Source organism: Propithecus coquereli, unplaced genomic scaffold (assembly GCF_000956105.1).
Source record: "Propithecus coquereli isolate 6110/MARCELLA unplaced genomic scaffold, Pcoq_1.0 Scaffold591, whole genome shotgun sequence".
Taxonomy (NCBI): Eukaryota; Metazoa; Chordata; class Mammalia; order Primates; family Indriidae; genus Propithecus; species Propithecus coquereli.
Window position 1 is genome coordinate 291,301 of NW_012151852.1, and position 19,413 is coordinate 310,713.

At 38.7% G+C, this 19,413-nt stretch overlaps 1 protein-coding gene across 1 annotated transcript in view; it reads left to right on the forward strand.

Moving 5' to 3' along the window:
* Positions 1 to 19,413, forward strand: part of MLLT4 (myeloid/lymphoid or mixed-lineage leukemia (trithorax homolog, Drosophila); translocated to, 4) — a 119,862-nt gene that overhangs the window by 36,779 nt on the left and 63,670 nt on the right. Inside the window, exons 6-10 of the mRNA XM_012658958.1 lie at positions 789 to 956; positions 6,843 to 6,937; positions 8,355 to 8,617; positions 12,555 to 12,624; positions 16,076 to 16,194. Coding sequence (XP_012514412.1) covers positions 789 to 956; positions 6,843 to 6,937; positions 8,355 to 8,617; positions 12,555 to 12,624; positions 16,076 to 16,194 — 715 coding nt within the window. The remainder of the gene's footprint in view (positions 1 to 788; positions 957 to 6,842; positions 6,938 to 8,354; positions 8,618 to 12,554; positions 12,625 to 16,075; positions 16,195 to 19,413) is intronic.

A 19,413-nucleotide genomic window follows, 5' to 3' on the forward strand; every position in this document is an offset into this window, starting at 1 on the left:
CTGGAGGCAAAACTCAGCTTGTCTGAGTCTTATACTAGAACTTAAACAAATGATAATACTGCAGGTGAATAGCACATCTCATGAAAAAACTGGAATATTAGCATTACATCAAGAAGTGAAAGATCATTGTTACAAGTTAACTGTTGCTCAGTAGAGAACCTTTGCGTTAGTAAAGGCATGACATTTATTGCCGATTAATCGTGTCAATGTTGAGTGTAGGTTGGTAGTTTTAAAGTACCCCCCTCCCCCCAAATTTTAGCAGGCAAGCAAATTTCTAGCCTCTTTAAAACACTTATTTAGTTCTCTTTCTAAACGGTATAAAGTTAAACTTTATTAAAATTAAAGTCCAATTGTCTTGAATTCTGGGTTAATTTAGTGGAATTAAATAAAAATCAGATCAACTAAAATGTATTATATATATTTTTATATAGATAGTGTTTGTGTGAATGTGCAAATAAATGTGTGTATGAATATGTTTATTGATCATAAGGTTGTTTACCAATATAAGCATTCATTTATTCTTAGACTGGTATTGTGTTGTTTTTCAAGCATGTGATGTCCTTGCGTAATTTAAAATAATCTTTGAAAATTACTTGCTGGAGCTTTTCAGAACACACCAGGAGACTAATATTTCCTCTGTTGAGTAAAAGTATAAATTGGGTAAGCTCTGGCTCATTGATTCCCTGGCAGATGGTCTTGTTCGTAACTCTTTGAGTAGTAGACTGCCAGTACCTGCCCATCCAGGCCAGCCTGAGTCTGGCTGATGGTTTCCAACGTTACTGTTCTAGGCATTTTAGTCTTTCAGTTGAAGAGGCGGCCACCAGACTACATCCCAAAGAAAACAAAGAAACATCTGGAAGGGAAGCCATTGAAGGGGAAGGAGAGAGCTGATGCTGCTGGCTATGGCTCTGCCCTTCCCCCCGAAAAACTGCCGTATTTAGTGGAGTTAAGCCCAGGTGAGAAAGCTGGTCATACTGGGAAATATAATAATATGCGTTTTTTAGCTGTAAATGCTTGTACTTTTTAATGCATCTTGTTTAGTTGGCCTTTCTATTGTCTGACTTAACGTTTTTAGACCATTTTTTAAATAAAGGTAACCCTCATAAGATGACATTTAAATAAAAACTAAAGGTTATAGAATATGTACATTTATGCACAAAAATAAAGTTCACGTGGACAAAAATGAATAGTAAGAAACAAAATTAAAATACTGTATAGAGAGTTTTAGGAGAGTTTAAAATGATCCTTTCACTTCAAAAAAAATTTTCCCAAGATAACTTTAGTAAAATAATTAATGTACTAAAAATGACAAACTGAAATTTACCCCCTCCTAGGACAGATTTAGTAGAGGCGCATGTGTGTGTGAATGTGTATGTGTGTAAAATCATACTATTGTTTCTAATGTATGAACGATTTCTAAAAAGAATAAATTTTATAGTACATCTAAGAATTCCATCTGAATGAGAGGAAGGCTATTTGATTATAAAATAACTGTTTATATTAGTCCTCTAAATATTTTGATTTTAGAACTCTGAAAAGCTAAAGCTGTTGTCTCAGCTTAGCCATCAGGTAGAGAAATCCATTGATGTTCTTAAAGAAATGTTTTATTTATAGTACATCTAAGAAATCCATCTGAATGAGAGGAAGGCTATTTGATTATAAAATAACTGTTTATATTAGTCCTCTAAATATTTTGTTTTTAGAACTCTCAAAAGCTAAAGCTGTTGTCTCAGCTTAGCCATCAGGTAGAGAAATCCATTGATGTTCTTAAAGAAATGTTTTATTTATATACATATACATCCCTGTGTAGTGTATGTATTTGTGTATGTGTTTGCTATATATGACATACTTATCATTCAGCTAAAATTATGTCATTTCTTAAAATAGTGCTGCATGACCTGCATTGTAAAATACTCTGAGGATCAGAGTATTATGCCTCTTTCTAAACTGCATTTGAATAAAGCTCAATTAGTAATCATAGAAAAAATTAGCAGAAAAATGAACCAGTTATGCAGATAAAATATGGTTGCATAGGCATGAATGATGTTTTTTCTTTTTTTTTTTGAGCATTTATTTTTATTTACAAGGTTCATTTAGTTTATTGTAGCTATGTTATACTTAAGCAGTGATTAGATATGGTATTTGTTGTCTAGCAGTCTCATGGTACTGCTAGGGCGCCTTGATACAGGAAGTGACGGTGGTGTTTTGGTAGTACTCTGAGTTACAGTTGGTGGCAGTGTGGCTTTTGATGGTGGTTTTTATACTTACTTATGTTCGAGGACTTTTTTTAATTTATTAGCTGTTTGCGAGGAATATATTAGTATTGCTTTGTCCCTCAGTTCTCTGGCTGGAAAGTTCACTTGAAGTTTGGGAATATGTCCTAGTGTTGTTGCTGTGTGTCCGCAGTGTCTGGGAGATCACTGGTACATGGTCATCTGAGGTGATGGACGGCAATAGGGAGGCAGCTGTTCGTTTTTGAACTAAAAAGTTTTTAGGATCTTTTTTGGGCGTTGAGTCTGCCCTTTAAAATTTTTACATTAAATGCTGGAAACTAACAATTGTTTACTCCAAATCCGTATTTTTGAGGATTCAAGGGTGTTAACTCTCAGAGAAATTGATAAATAGCAGCCAACAAAATAATTTTCAAATGAGTAATAGGAAGTTTATTTTGGTGGATAGCAGAGACAGGATGACCATTCATTCATTCATTCATTTGGTAAGTATTTACTGAATACTTATTATTTGTAATACACCCTTCGGTGCCTTGGGGATAGAGCACCAACAAAACCTTGGGAATTTATGTTCTAGTGAGAATTGTTATTTTGACTGCTTATTTCATACTTGTAGAAATACATAGAAGTTTTTTGTAGGTGTGAGAAGATAATAGATTGTAGATATTCTGTACTACTTTCTGCCAAATACTGGCAGCAATGCATATTACATGCTTATTAATACATTGCTTTCCTCAAGGTACTCTGCTACCTTTAGGCAAAACAGGGGATACAGAGGTGGTAAGATTGTTCCAGCCCTTAGGTAACTCACCCACCAGGAGGTAATCACAGTACCATGTGTCGAGTGACTGTCTCTAGTCCATACTTCCCTCCTGAGTACTGTGGGCCACCTGTGGGATAGCTTTACTTACTGTTCCACAGATGGCTGAAGTTCAGGTGTGTTACTGCTGTCTTAAGGGTGAGCTAGAGGTTGGTGGCAGGCCTGACTGCTAGGCCAGGCTCTTTCTTGCACCAAAGCCGTGTTCTTTGACTAGGTCATGATGTCTTTTTAGGCTTTCATTATTATCAGTTGCTCACAGCATGCTGAATGAAATTGGTGTATTTTCCATTGATGAGAAAATAATGTTCATGCATAATGATTTGTTGTGAATGGGTAAGTACCGTATTTCCACTGGGCATAGTGTTGGCCAAGCATCTGTCCTCAGTGTTGAAGTCTGTCTGCTGCATGTGGGCAGGAGGCTTTGAGATGTGCACGTGTGCACACATTGTCTTCTGGAGGCATGGGGAATAAATACGTAATTTTGTTCTTTGCTTTGGATTTGAATGTGTTCTTAAAGCAGAAGAAATCAGCCAAGTGGGGTGGTGGCCTTCTATATGATTAACTCACTGTTGCTGTCCTGCTGCTCGGCGACTCACCTGTTGTCCTGCTGTTTCCCTTAACAGTCTGTATTGGTTTCTAAAACACTGACTGGACCACTAGCATAGTCTTGTCCACAGCTTTGAAAGCTGGTGGGTAAAATGTACCTTTTCTTCCTTTGAAACGTGTCTCGCTGAAGTTCACCCTATGCGTCTCTTCTCCTCCTTCCCTCTTCCGCGTGTTCTGCATGGTCTCTGTCCTGCTGATGCTGCCTTCACCTGGGTCCTGGCATGTGTCTTAACCCCAGGGAGGGGGAATCACTTTGCCTACTACAACTATCACACTTACGAAGGTAATGCTATGCTTAATACTACTTTTGTAACTAGAGCACTAACAGAACCTCGTGGGCAAAATAATGTTCACTGACTATTTTATGTATCAGTTTTTTAGTTGGTATAAATAACCTATTTTAAGAAATGTAATGTCCTGTTATTTTGTTTGTATCTAATAAGTGTTCCATAATTTAGTTCATTTACCAGAAGCTTGTTTTGCTTCTTTGTTTTCCCAGGTTCACCCTGGGAAGCAACTGAAGGCAAACGCAGCATTGGCTGTATAGAATTGTGGGGTAAAGACAAAGTGCTGTTTAAAAGTTCTCCTTAGGCTCTGTTCAACTGATCTATTTCCCTTCATATTTAGAATATTAAAGAAAATGTTCTGGTAGAAGCACGATTGTATATGCTGGGGTTGCTCAGATTTGTCTCTGCCTTTAAATGTGCTCCAGATTTATTGTAGTTACCGACGGTGTGGAAAGATACTCGGGCACTTTGGGAAGAAATGAACTGTTTGTAGAATACTTTTTGAGGAAGGGGAGAGAATATGGAATTTTGTTCAGCCAACAGTTTCATGTGTTTGCTGCTGCCTATAATCCTACTTTGAAGGAGGAGAAGGAAGTGGACTACTACATTCTCCTTTCCCCCCAGCACATACCACACTCCATTCTACCTACTAAATCCTGTGGTCACCATTTAGGTTCTCAGAATCTATGAAGGCTTACTATGGTTTTCTCTTGTTGCCATGAAGTGGTAAGAAACGAGACTGGGAAGGGAGTTATTTCTGACCTCTCTGCTGGTGGGTTCCTGCCATCACAGAGGTGGTAAGAAGGAGAGGCTGGGGAAGCAGCTGGCATCTCTTCCTTTCTCTGTGTGTCTCTGAATCTGTTGATGTGGGATGGTGTGTGACCTCCCTTTGTTGTCTCACACGACACCTTTCAGAAGCATTCACAACTCAAAAAAATATGAATGAATTTTTCTTTTATCCCTAAACAGACATTATTTTTCATGTTCTTATATTTTTAACTTTGCATTGAAATGGTTGTTCTTTGTTTCATACATGATTACTTGTTCCTTTTGCTTCTTTATAATTTGTGTAATTTCTGTGTGTGACTATATTGTATTACTCCTTTTTCTTCATTTTTAGTATAATTATTTACTATTAACACACTAAGTCTTTATCGATTACATACTGTGGACCATGTGCTGAGTGTTCAGTGCTGGGATAAAGAGATTGTTTTAAAGCCTAGCCACCAGGGAGCTTGGAGATGAGGGAGAGGAGGAATAGAAGTCATCTTCAAACGCGATTAGTGGCATTACTATGAAGAAGTAGACAGGGCAGGACAGAAGAGGGGACACGTTTCTTTACCAGGAGTGTTCATTGGAACTGCCGATGGCATTTAAAACAAAATAGTAAATGTTCCTGGGGGATTTGGACTCAGCAGGTCTGGAAGGAAACTGCCTATGTCCAGGAGAATGGATGATTTTGGGGTTTGTTCTGATCAGGACTTTATTACAACAGTTGGAGTTGAAAATTAAAAATTCCAGCATAATGTGAAGCAACACAAATGATGAATCAGTTTTTAAATGTGTATTAGGTATTGGTGTCTCTCACATACTTCAGTCTCGTTTTACCTTCACCCAGATGTCACAAATTTCTGAAATATTTCAGAAAAACAAAATTTTGTCATTAGAATGTGATTTTGTGTACCCTAAAATTAACATCACTTCTTACAGAAGCTGTATATTCAGGGTGTCTGAGAGTTCAGATCACACCACCGCTGAGAGATTTGAGGGTCTAAAACTCTGCATGTACGCTCATACCCTCTAAACTTCGGAAGCTCTCAAAGCTTACATTCCTAATCCCAGTGACTAGAGATTTTATCTGGCCGCTGACTCAAGTGTTACAAGGCAGTTGTGAAGTAGGTCAGGGAGACTTCATGCAGCCTTTGAAGGAAGCTTCACTTGGTGTATTTGCAGTGCTAGACTGACTGTCATGGCTGTGGTACAAATGTTGAACTTTGAAATTGTATCATAATTCATGATTCTTTGAGGCACATTTTCTTATATGTTAACAACTCTGAAATCAGAATAAGCCTTCAGTTGACATCTTGATTAGCTGGGATATAGTAGGTAGGGAAATGAGTAAACATGTCTGGTTGTAAATGGGACTGGAGGTCTTGGCAGGACTACTTCCTCTTCCTCCTCCTCCTCTTCCTCCCCCTCCCCCTCCCGTCCCCCTCATAGAAACTCATGCTCATGGAAATTAAAAATCCCAACAGTTCACGAAGGCATAAAATGACCAGAAACCCAGTCTTCTTTTTCACCCTTCACCCTGGCTCCACTCCAGGGAGACAAGCCGTTTAACAGCCATTCTGAATCAGCAGTGGGCATTGGAATGACTTGGGGAACTTATTCAGAAGACACATTCTTAGGCTTTATCCTCAAGGATTTTGATCCCAGAGGTCTACAAAGATTGTATGTTTAAAACTTCTGTGGGCAGTTCAGCTGTGCCTCATCAGCCCTGCTGCGTATTGTGAGGGCGGAAGCTTACCTCTGGAAAGATCTGGTCTCAGGTGAAGGCCCGTGTGTCTTTGGATCTTCATTTTGCTAATACGATTGCTCTGTAGAATAATTAGCAAAAGTCCAGGGCAGTGTGTTAGAGAAAATTTCTTTTTGTGTAATAAGATCATTGAAATTAATGATAATGTTAATACTTCATATTGAACAGAACTTGATGTATTTTTTAATTTGAATTTTCTGTATCCAGTTTGTTAAATTGTGCTATATGTTTAGAGAATTCTTTGAAAAGAAATCCTGAGAAGTGAGAACAGTAATTTCTAAGGTAGATAACGTTTTGTTTCAAATAATCTGACAAGAACATTAGACTTTGCAAATGGAACTGTCTTCCTTCTCTTCTCACAGATGGTTCCGACTCCAGAGATAAGCCAAAGCTTTACCGCCTTCAGTTAAGTGTGACTGAAGTTGGGACAGAAAAGTTGGATGACACCTCTATCCAGGTGGGCAGTTGTAGCGCAGGGCTGAGCTTCCTGCTGTCGCGCCTGCCTCTCAGGAGGCGCAGCGCGTAGCACAGAGCCACCACGTGGTGACCAGTGAAGGAATGAAAATGGCACATTTTGCATTTAAAGATACATCATTTGTCAACTCTCGGTTACTTTTCTGTGCTTTAGTGTGAAAAGAGTAGGGTATGAGTTTATGTTAAGTGACACCTCCAAAAACGCGGGCTGGCATTCCCCTGAGACTGCTTGCTTCTCTCTAACAGCCGTCTCCAACCTTTTTGGCACCGGGGACCATTTTCATGGAGGACAATTTTTCTAGCGACTGGGGAGCAGGGGGGATGGTTTTAGGATGATTCAAGTGCATTACATTTATTGTGCACTTTATTATTATTACATTGTAATATATGATGTAATAATTATACAACTCAGCATAGGTTGGGGACCCCTGCTCTAAAAGATGGTGGTGGTGATTTTAGAGGACTGTGTCATGATTAAAGGAGGTAACCTATGCAAAAGTGCCCATCACTGGGTCTGGCACACATAGCAATAGGCATTCAATAAATTCTAGTTAGAATACTAGCTGAACACAGTTTTTCACTACTTAAAACAGAGTTTTTTAACACATTCTTTGACTCAGTGAGGTCAGGATTTGTCACTTCTTTGAAGTTGAACTCGGACAAATCCTCCTTGTACTTCTTGTTTCTCAATTAAATGATGGCTTCAGATGGTTAGTGTCATTTTCAGTTCTACCATTCCTTCATTCTTAGCACGGCAGTAAAAAAAAAAATAAAAAATAGATGGGAATTTTTTGTTTGTTTTCTGAGACAGGGTCTTGCTCAATAGCCCAGGCTGGGGTGTACAGTGGTGCAGTCATAGCTCATTGTAACCTCCAACTCCCAGGCTCAAGCGATCCTCCTGCCTCAGCCACCATAGTAGCTGGGACTACAAGCATGTGCCACCACACCTGGCTAATCTTTTTTTAAAAAAATATTTTGTACAGACGAGGTCTCACTATGTTGCCCAGGCTGGTCTTGAACTCCTGGCCTCAAGTGATTCTCCTGCTTTGACCTCCCAAAGTGCTGGGATTACAAGCATGAGCCTGGCCAGATAGGAGTTTTAAATCATAATGATCTATATAGATTTGTCCATTGATTATTGAATGAATGTTAAGATGACTGTATGCTTTTTAATGCAAAGTTATAGTAGGCCTTAAATCAAGTTACTGGATGCTAAAAATAAAAGGTCTGTTTTGACAGTGTTTAATTATACTACTGGGGAAAATCCACTTTAAAAAACACTGAAAATCCAGAGCTTAATAGATTACATTTATCATAAAAGGGCTGTTCAGTTTTGAAATTATGTTTTTAACTGCTATGTACTTCATGATTGAGTCTCTTTGGTGTCCTTCTGTTCTCAGTTGTTTGGCCCAGGAATTCAGCCCCATCACTGTGACCTCACCAACATGGATGGAGTGGTCACCGTGACTCCTAGAAGTGTGGACGCGGAGACCTATGTGGAGGGCCAGCGCATCTCGGAGACCACCATGCTGCAGAGTGGCATGAAAGTGCAGTTTGGGGCATCACATGTGTTTAAGTTCGTGGACCCCAGCCAGGATCATGCTCTTGCAAAAAGATCTGTGGATGGAGGCCTGATGGTGAAGGGCCCGAGACATAAACCTGGGTAAATATTAGAGATCAGCCTTAGGATGTAGCGTTTTGATTATACTTAAGGTAATTCGAATTGTACATAGATGACTTGGCTTTTTATTTTTTATTTTCTTTCATTTTTTAAGAAAATCTTAGTGGGGTTTGTGATTCTGGTTCTTGTTAATTTTGGTTGGTGTTGAAAGAAGACAGGAAGGTCTTAATTTCATCTTAAAATTGGAAGTTCCGATTGGTTTTAAATTATTTATATTTAAACTTTGTTTTTTTAGCCAATATACTAAAACAATACTTATTCCTTTGTGAAACATTATAGTGTTCTATGTAATTATCTTATGTAACTAAGATTTTTAAATTTTGTATTGAGGTTTTTTCCCTATGGCTGATACAAAAACACGTTGAGATCTCGTAAGGAATTCTGAATGTCTTAGCGCCACCCAGTGATTTTCTGAGGACTTGCATCATGGGCTTGTTACAGAGGGAAAAAATCCTTTCTTAATGGCCATCTAGTAAAACTTTGTGGGGAGGGAGTGTGACTTCTCTTTTGGTGGTAATAGTTTTAAAGACATAATATACTGTTTTGCTACTTTATTATTTCTTTTGCAGTTGACAGGGTATTGATCTTGGGAAAACAGCTGCAGTAGTTCTTCCCTCGTGCTGTTTAAAGCAACCAAAAAGTCCCCTGCAGCGTGAGCTTTCTGCCTGAAGAGCACACACATCAGCCAGCGTGTTGGTGGTCTTCAGTGCGTTGCCGTCCTCATTGCTTTGTTTCATGGCATACCTTTGGCTAGCTGCCCGGAGCTTATGCTTTGGGCCAGGTGTGACTGCTTAGAACTAATGTTTTTCTCCAAGATAATCACTTTGTAGATTATCACATATATTCGTTCAGGCAATGGGATATTTGTAAAGTTCGTGGGCTGTTTAAGAACTGTTCCAGCCTCTCGCCTCATCCTGAGCTCCAAGTCTCAGCAAATGATCATACTTCTTACTTCCCAGAGAAAACCAGCAAGTGCCTTTCCTGTCTGCTTCCCAAGAAAATCCATTTCTTTCTAACTCCTTTGTCTTTAAATTGAATGTGTATCTAAACTCACCCTTCCAGTTTTTTAAATATTCTGTTCTTGAGGTGATATTTTTCATTTATCAACCATTTCCCCAGTTCCTATCTCATGTCGTTAGCTTTACATAGACTCTTCTCTTCAGAGAGTCACATTCTCATGCTCAAATGTTTTCCATTTCAATCAACAGATTTTCTTTAGCTCTATTCCTTCCCTTGAGCATCAGACATCTAGAGAGGGTATACCTTTACTTCCCATTTATTTTACGGCTCACTGAAGTTTGGCCAAAGAGATTATTGTGTGAAAATTGTCTTCTGTTGTGTTGCATGTTGTCTTTCAGTAGTATCTACAGTTATTGCCTCTTGTCTATAAGTATGCTTCATTTTTGAGTTTTAGTATATTTATTGTGATGTTTATTACTTAGTAGTAGGTATTTTTTGTTGTTGTTGTTTTGAGACAGAGTCTCGCTCTGTTGCCCAGGCTAGAGTGCTATGGCATCAGCCTGGCTCACGGCAACCTCAAACTCCTGGGCTCAAGTGATCCTCCTGCCTCAGCCTCCCCAGTAGCTGGGACTACAAGTGCACGCCACCACGCTCGGCTAATTTTTTTGTTTCTATTTTTAGTTGCCTGGCTAATTTTTTCTATTTCCTTTTTTTTTTTAGTAGAGATGGGTCTTGCTTTTGGTGAGGCTGGTCCTGAACTCCTGAGCTCAAGCCATCCTCCTGCCTCAGCCTCCCAGAGTGCTAGGATTACAGGCGTGAGCCACCACACCCGGCCTAGTAGTAGTGTGGCGTCTATGTCTGCTGCTGTGTATACGCACAGTTCCAGGAGCAGCCTGTGTCTCACACCTATTGGGCTCTTCAGTTTCGCTTGGTAATGTCTTTTTTCTGTGTGAGACTATCTCCTGTATTTTTGCCGTATGGTTCCTGCTTCAAAGGCCTGCAGTTGTTTCTTCTTCCCATATCTCTGGGCAGAGGCAGAGATCATTTAAGAATATGGCTTAGGTTTCTATGAGGAAAATGTGCTCTGAAATTTTTTTATTATTATATGTTTTCTGGTAAAAATGATGAAAACTGTTTAGTGGTTAAACATACCATCTGTAAATTAGAAAGGACTCTTTTTTTTTTTAATGAACATTAATTTTGCTCTAATGTCAAACTATTACAAAACTTTCTGGGTAACTCATAATAACCCATGGACTCTCAAGTGCAGATTTCAGAGTTTGTCCTTAAATCCTTACTAATGGTTACAAGCAAGCAGCAGAGTTTAGTATTGATAATCAGTTGGGAATTCTAGGGTCTTCTGATGATACATAGACTCATTAATTTACTTATTGGGCACCATTTCATATGTCGTTACTGTGCTGAGTGCCAAGATGAGTGAGAAATAATTGCTACAGTCAAAGATCATAATTCAGAAATATCGAAGTCGTGTATAAAGTCACTTTGGACTTGTCAACACACCCAGATACAGTATGAATGGGCTATGTTAAAGCTCGAAAGAGGTAGCTTTGGGGGAAAAAATTAAAGTCTTATGCATGTTATTATAAATTTGTTATTCTAGGGTGATAATTGTAAATGAAATCAAGAAGGCTTTGATTATACTCAGGTACTACCCATAAGAGGAAGTGGAGAGTGAATAGTGCATACGTGTAGCCTTAGTAGGTGGCAGAGGAGGTAGACTGTCACTGTTCTTACTCCCATTGTCAGAGAGCTGAGCTGAATCTCCCATTCAAACTGATGGGAAGCCGTGGAGCATTTCTGTTTCTATGAATATCTGGCCGATAGGTGATGACTGTTTAATTTCACAAAACTTGGTGATGTGTTGTCTAAAGTTGTATGCAGAAAGGTGACGATTATTTAGCCTTTAGTAAAAGCATGGTATTATTTTGTATTATACGATGCTTTTACTTTCTTAGTCATGAGGTAGAGGAGGAATTTGTACTTGGCTTTTATAATTTGAAAAATTGTTTTGAACTTCTGTATTACTTCCTTGTTTCATTCTATAGATTGAGCTTAAATGAAAGTTTAAAGTTTCCGTGGCGCTTTGAAATTAGAACATATATTTTTCAAATATTGTAACAAAAGAGATTTCATTCTTTCTGATCATCTTGTGCAGAAATCCAGGAAATGTAACTACCGATCCATCTCCATTGGTTTCCCGGTGTTTAGGCTCTTGTCTTCTTGGGTTGGGTCTCTGATGAGCTGGGGCCAGTGGGGTGCACACGTCTTTCTTACATTTGTGCCGAGAATGTAGCCACTCTAGCTTATTAGACTCTTCAGGATGAGGTTTTGTTTATATTCCGAGTTAATTTTTCATAATGATGTGTTTAGAAATTTTGGTATTTAATATGTTGAAATATTTGAAGAATCTGTTTAAACTAGGATAACTCTTGATTTGATTTACTAACATTATCAACAATTTCCCATTTTTAATTTGTAGCCTAAGTAGTGATATCCATGTGATTTAGGAAAAAAATCATCAGACTGGCTTTCAAACAGGACGGAAGCTCAGCCCTGTGCCTTGCCACCTATGTGGTCACCATCCCCTTCCCTGTGCCCATGGTCATGGGCTCCTCAGTCTTCTACACTTCATTTATGTGCCATCTGCAGCCTAGATAGATTTACGTAGTGAAATAACCTTTTTTCTTTACATTCAGTTCCTTTTTATTTATAGTTTAAAAAACATCCTGAGAGTATTCAGTATACACCAGTAAAAAAAGTTTATAAAATTAATGGTTTTTTTGTTCTGTAAGTTCTTTTGCTGAAAATAAAGCGATTTCTTAAAAATCCTGAACATTGAGATAGTGAGCTGAACTGTTCCTTCTGTATTATTAAGAAGAGACTGTGCCTTGTCATTTGAAAGTTATTAATTCTGTGTTTCTTTTTTTTATCCCGACAGAATTGTTCAGGAGACAACTTTTGATTTAGGAGGAGATATTCATAGTGGGACAGCACTGCCAACAAGCAAGGTAGCTAATTATATATTAACTGATAGGACTGTGTTTAACTTTATAGGACACCATGGATGTTTCTGTTATCCATGGGGAATACGTTCAAAGACCCCCAGTAGATGCTTGAATCCATGGATAGTATGGAAGCCTACATATGTATGTACATATGATAAACTTTAACTTATAAATTAAGCACAGTAAGGGATTAATAACAGTTAGTAAAAATGGAGCAATTATAACAATATAGTGTAATAAAAGGTACGTTAATGTCTCTTTCTCTTTCTCTCACTCACTCACTCTCAAAATATCTTTATGTATTGTACTCCCCTATTTTCGAACGGTGGTTGACCTCAGGTAACTACAGCTGTGGAAACTGAAACTGCAGAAAGTGGGGGGAGTACTGTCTAATGGCAATACATATGTAAGACTTCTTTATGAAAACAGACTTCACAGAAGCCTGTAAATGTGGGTTGTTCTAATCTGCTGTGTTAATGTAAAACACAGTGATACATACAAGAAAGTTAGCAGACCATTCCTTTTTCCTGAGGCCAGGATATTGCGCTTTGTCTTCCAGGTGGAGCATGCATGCTTCTCCTGCATGTAACTAGCCCTTCTTGGTCAGATTACCCCTAAAGATAATACACTGCTCTTCTTAACCCCTCACTTTAGATACCGGATCCTTGAGGTCAGTTAACCCTCTCGGGCACCTCACTTCCACAGTATCCCTTATCTCTTGCATAATCAGTTTGTTTTTTGCCCTCATTTTGGTTATTTCTTGCTGGATAACAAACCAGTACAAAACTTAGTGGGCTAAAACAATAGCTGTGTTATTTGTTTACCATTGTGCGATCTGGTTTGAGCTCACCTGGGCAGTTGTTTGCTGGTCCTGCTGATGGTCACTTGCATGGCTGCATTCAGCTGACAAGTCAGTTGGTAGCCAGTTGCTGGAATGCAGGGACAGCTGACCTCATTCTCTCTGTGTCGTCTGAGGTCTGTCCATGGGACCTTCCCCCCACTGGGGCAGCCGGAAGTCTTAGTCTTGTGGTGCCGCACAAGCACCAGGGAGCTTCCAGGCCTTCTTAAGGGTTAGTCCCAGGACTGACACAGTGTCAGTTCCTCGGCCTTCCATTGGCTAGAGCAGATTACAGGCTCAGCCTAGATTCAAGGGGAAGGGGCCACTCAAGATGTGGTTCACTGGAGGCCATGACACAACAACCTCCCGCAGTCCTGGAGTGTTGTCATCAGCCTCAGAGCATGTCAAGCATCTCCAGTGTCACCTGTGCTTGCTGTCTCCACTTCCCAACTCCATGTTCTTTCCTCTGCTCCTGTTGACTCCTGCCTTTCCATAGCTGTGGCTGTCAGGGCACTGTGACCTCCAGCTTCCAAGACCCAGGTTCATTTTGTCCTGTCCCACTTGTCATAGCAGTTTCTGACTAGGCCACCTTCTCTTCCTTGATGCACTCCTTCTTTCGGCTTCTAGGGATCACTTTCCTGATTCTTCCCCCACCTAATGGTTGTTCCTCCTCAGTCTGATTTGTTGGTACCTCTTCCTCTTAGGCTTGACTTCAAAAGTTTGAAGGGCTAAGGTTTCAGACCTAGGGTCCCTTGTGTTTATGCATCCTTCCTAAGTTTAAATATTGTCTCATTTTTTTTTTTAAGAGACAATACCTCGTTTGTAGCCTGGGCTGGAGTGCAGTGGCATGGTCGTAGCTCATTGTATCCTTGAACTCCTGGGCTCAAGCAATACTTCTGGCTTAGCCTCCTGAGTAGCTGGGACTACAGGCACGTCACTACGCACGGCTAATGTTTTGTTTTGTTTTGTTTTGTTTTTTTTAATTTTTAGAGACAGAATCTAGCTACATTATCCAGGCTGTTCTCAAACTCAGCCTCAAATGATCCTCCCACCTGGGCCTCCCAAAGTGCTGGGGTTATAGGCATGAGCCACAGTGCCTGGCCCCATCTAATGTTAATTGTCACCTACTGTGTGCCTTTGGCCCTGACCTCTCCAGATTCCTTTCTCCAGAGACTTGCTTGACATATCATATCCACTTGCATTTCCTGTATTTATTTCAAATTGAACACAGCTAAAATGAGAGTAGATTTTCTTTCTCAAACAGGCTTATTTTTCTGATCCTTCCCCATCTTAGTAAATGATGGTACCATTCACAGCATTGCTCTGATGAAACCTGCTCCCCAGCTGGTCCCTCTCTGTCCCTCAGCCTTTGCATGAAGGGATCGCTCTGCCCATCTGGCATAGGCTGCAGCGGCCGGTAGTGGAGCAGGAAGGGCCGTGTAGCTTCTCCAACAGTGGCCTTCTTCTGTTCCGCCTGGCCTGTCATTCTCCTCACACTTTAAAAATGTAAACTAGATTCTGTCACTGCCCTGTGTTCAAAGCCCCGGTGGCTTCTCACCCCAAATATCAGCCTTCACTCTGGCCTGCGCAGCCCCTGCGACCTGAGCCGGCCACCCTCCCAGTGTGTCTCATCTGGCCACTGCTCTGTGGCTGACTCAGGTCCAGGCCCACGCGGCTTCTGTTCTGTGCTTGTGCCCAGCTCTTTCCCAGCTGAAGGCCTTTCTTGCTCTTGTCTTTGGTTTTCACACGATTGGCCCCTTCTTGTCTCAGACCCCAGCTTAAAGCCACCTTTTTGATCACGTTGTCCCTGAGCATCCCGTCACTATCACACCACCTTATTTAAACTCTTTCTGCAGCCTTTATTACCATTTGATATTTGTCTTGTTTATCGATTGACTGTAGAATGTGAGCTCTGACAGCAGAGATCTTACTTCGTATGTTCCTGCCGTATTTCTAGTGCTTAGAAAAGTGCCCACGTGTGCAAGAGTCTTGGGAAATAGCTTGTCAATAATTGAGTGAGTAAATACTCCTGGAGCCAAATAGAACTGCCTTTATAAAAAAAAAATTTAGTGTCTTATAAAAATGTGTGTAGAAGACTTGGTAAATAGAGGAAAAAAAGGTTAAAAAATGAAAATTATTCATCCACAATTTATACTTCACCCTTGGTAATAATGTTTTGTTATCCATTACTTATCCATTGCCCTATTACAGTTTAGATAGTGCTGCCGTGCACTGACCAGCAACTCTGTTTCTGTAAATGTATCTTATGTAAATAATCATTGTGCTTGAATATAAGAATTTGTAAGCACAATTGTCATGGCACTTTGTACTGATGAGCATTTTGAACAGTGTTATGTAGCATTGGTTTAATGAAGTGTGATGAATAGACGACAAAATGGAAGTGGCTGCGTGTTTTTATTCTTATTTTAATGCCAGTGTGCTTTGGGCACACCCTTGTGGACATGGTGTCCTCAGCCTTGCTCTGTGCTTCTCTGGTCTGTGCTTCGCCCTCCCTGCTTGTAAGCCCTGCACCAGATCTCTGCCTGCAGCACCGAGTGTCAAGCTTGGTTGGTCTGCACGGTGTTCTAAACACACTGTGCTTTTCCTTTGGCATAGAGCACCACCAGACTGGACAGCGACAGAGTATCGTCAGCCTCCAGCACAGCCGAGCGGGGAATGGTGAAGCCAATGATCAGAGTAGAGCAGCAGCCAGACTACCGCAGGCAAGAAAGCAGGTAATTTCATTTCTTATTGTGAAAGAAGTAAAAGTATTTTTAGTTCAGGGTTTGGGATAAAGATTATTCAGTTTATAAAGGTTCTGCTGACATTTAAGAATGTTAACAATACCATTTTAAGAGTATTTCCTTTCCATGTTATTGAAGTGAAAAGCAATGCTTTATTAATAATCATACCTCTCACTTATAATGCCATAGTGTTATCAAGTTGAAATACGAGGCACACTGAATTAAAATGTTGCTATTTCAAATTTGTTGCTTTGTGGAAACATGAAGAGAAAAGGAGTTTTTAAAGGATTTTAATATTTGATAATTTTTATTTTTAGAGAAATCTGGTCATTTAACCCATTTCTAGCAGAAATCTTCATCTGTTTAAAAATACATGAAGCTAAAAGTGATTTTGAAATAGGTATTTTAAGAATCGAGAGTGCCATGTTAATCATATTTTATGCTCTGATGTGATGTGTCTCGCTGTTGGGATAGATGGAGGATGAATTATTTTTTCTTCTGGCATTGTTCTTACCTAGGTTTTTGGGTGGAGAACTTCAGCCTTTTCTTATTACCCTTTCTTGTAATTTTTAATATGCGTCACCTTAATAAATTAGAATTCTATTTCTTTATGACCTCTAAAATTTTTTAAATGTTGAAAAGTAATGTCAATGCCTTAAATATGGTTGTTAACTAACAGATGATGAGTGCCACATGCTAACTAGTGTAAACTGCATCATTATTTGGTGCTGAACACTTACACTCTATAGCTCTAAATGGACTCAGACAGAAGTAGGGAAATACTGTATGACTTGTATGATGTTCTCACTATCAGCAGTGACATTGGGAGCATTCCCCTTTTGGTGCTCTTCAGATTTTTGAAGAGACCATTCTTACTGTTTCCTGTCAAAGATCCAGAAACTGAGACAGATAGCTGAAGCAGGTGACTTGTCTAGGGTCACCTGTCAATTCAGTCACAGTGATAGGTACTACTTCTTCCGTTTCGCAACTTCCAGCAGAGGGCACTCTATATTGCAATATTTTATTTAACATCATTCATCACGGTAATTAAATACGTGGATTCATAAGGAAGTCTCAGGTTTTTACTTTATTTTCATTTTGGACTTTTGGTTCTTATGCAAGATTTTTGTTGGCTGTGTGAATTTTATTAGATGTAATAATGAATAGTTTACTTTCTGTGCTTGGACTTGTTTTTGATAGTACGTTGTAGAATAAGATGTCCAGAATGGTAAATTGGTATGGTAAGGAGTAACTTGTATTTATAAGGTGATTGAGAAGCATATATTATAATTCTTAGCTTAGAAATATTTGAGTGATTGAATGAATCCACGTGGGGAAAGGGAAAGATCAATTAGGATAATACTTTTAGGATATGCAAAATCGGTGATTAATAAATGTGTATAGTTGATAGTATGTTAATACAGTGTCTAAATAGCCACGTGATTGTTAATTATATGTCTGAAATTATTTTTTACCCTGAGCACATATTTTAATTAAAATTTTTACAACGTAATTTGCTTTGCAAAGACTTATTGAAGGTTTTATTTGAATTATAAATATGCTGCTTTGTTGATATTAAGAGAATGATGAAAAAAGTTGAACCTTCTCATTCTTACCTCATTGTCACTCTTTGTTTTTCACATGTACAATATTGGAATAAACATTAAATTAAATACTTAATTGGTATATTTTAAAATACTAATTTTACACTGGGCACGGTGGCTCATGCCTGTAATTCCAGCACTCTGGGAGGCCGAAGTGGGAGGATCACTTGAGCTCAAGAATTTGATACCAGCTTGAGCAAGAGTGAGATCCTGTCTCCATAAAAATAGAAAAATTAGCTGGGTGTTGTGGTGTGCACCTGTAGTCCCAGCTACTTGGGAGGCTGAGGCAGGAGGATCACTTGAGCCCAGGAGTTTGAGATTGTAGTGAGCTACGATGATGCCACTGCACTCTACCTGGGGCGACAGGGCGAAACTCTGTCTCAAATTTTATTCAAGGAAAAAATCCTATTAAACTTTTAATTGTCACTGATAATTTTTTTTTTCTTTTTCCAATGACAAGTTAAACTCCTTGTTTTTACCAGATTTTTTAAAATAAACAGTTGGTAAATTTTATCCAGGTTCCTTTTATGGGATATTAAATTAAAATAACTGCCTATCTGCAATTTTAGATGTCTATAAATATGGAAGTGTAAGAGAGACATGTTAAAATAATTGAGCATTTAAATTATATTGTTTATAAAAGCATCTTTGTTCTCCTAAGTTGTTGAGTTAAATCATTAAATCGTAGACTGGATAACAAACTTTGAAGCATATACTTTGATGAGAAGATTTTTGTTTTTGTTTTATTATTATAATAGTTTGTGTTAACTCACATTATATTCTTTTCTCTTTATTCATCTTGTGGGGCATGGAAAAGCTGAGGATGGATCCTCAACTATTTACTGTTAAAAAGGAATTATTTTAGTTAGCCAGCTCATATAAACTTATAAATTTGTAATCATCATAAGTTGTTCTTTTTCATTTTTGAAGAAAAGTCTTTTATTGTTGGTATTAACGTGTTTTGTGAGTGGACCATCGATTGCAAGTACTTGATTCTGGCAGTTCATTGCCAGTTTGTTACCAGTCATCTAAGACTGAAATGCTGCTGCTAAAAGCGACTGTCACTCTAAGTCACTGAGGAGTATTTCTGATTCAGCTATGCTGATAACTGGCAACTTTCCATTTCGCCAGATATGAATATTTATTTGAATAAATATTTATCTCAGTTTAGATCAGTAGATATTTTCATCCTTGTGTAAGTCTTTATAATCCCTGTTATTTAATTTCAGTTAATTTTACAGAAGGACAAAACACATGTTCTTTGGCTTTTGCTGTAAATTTTAATTTTCTTATTTTTTCAGACAGAGTTTTTGAGAATTCTTCCTGATTATCTCTAAAATGATAAAGATATTGAAATGTTTAGGAAGCTAATAACTTGCCCATGTGTTTGTTTTGATTAAGTATACTATTATACATAAAATATAGCTAGTAGCAAACTTAGAGCCTAACAATTAAATGGCTTGAAGTTCTAATGATATGTCTAAGTGAACTGAGCATTATCCATTGAGAAAATATAAATCTATTAAGATAAGCAGATCTAAACTGGATTTGTAATTATTTAGCTTATACAGTTCAGAAAGTCTGTGCCTAGTAATGGCTTTCAAAA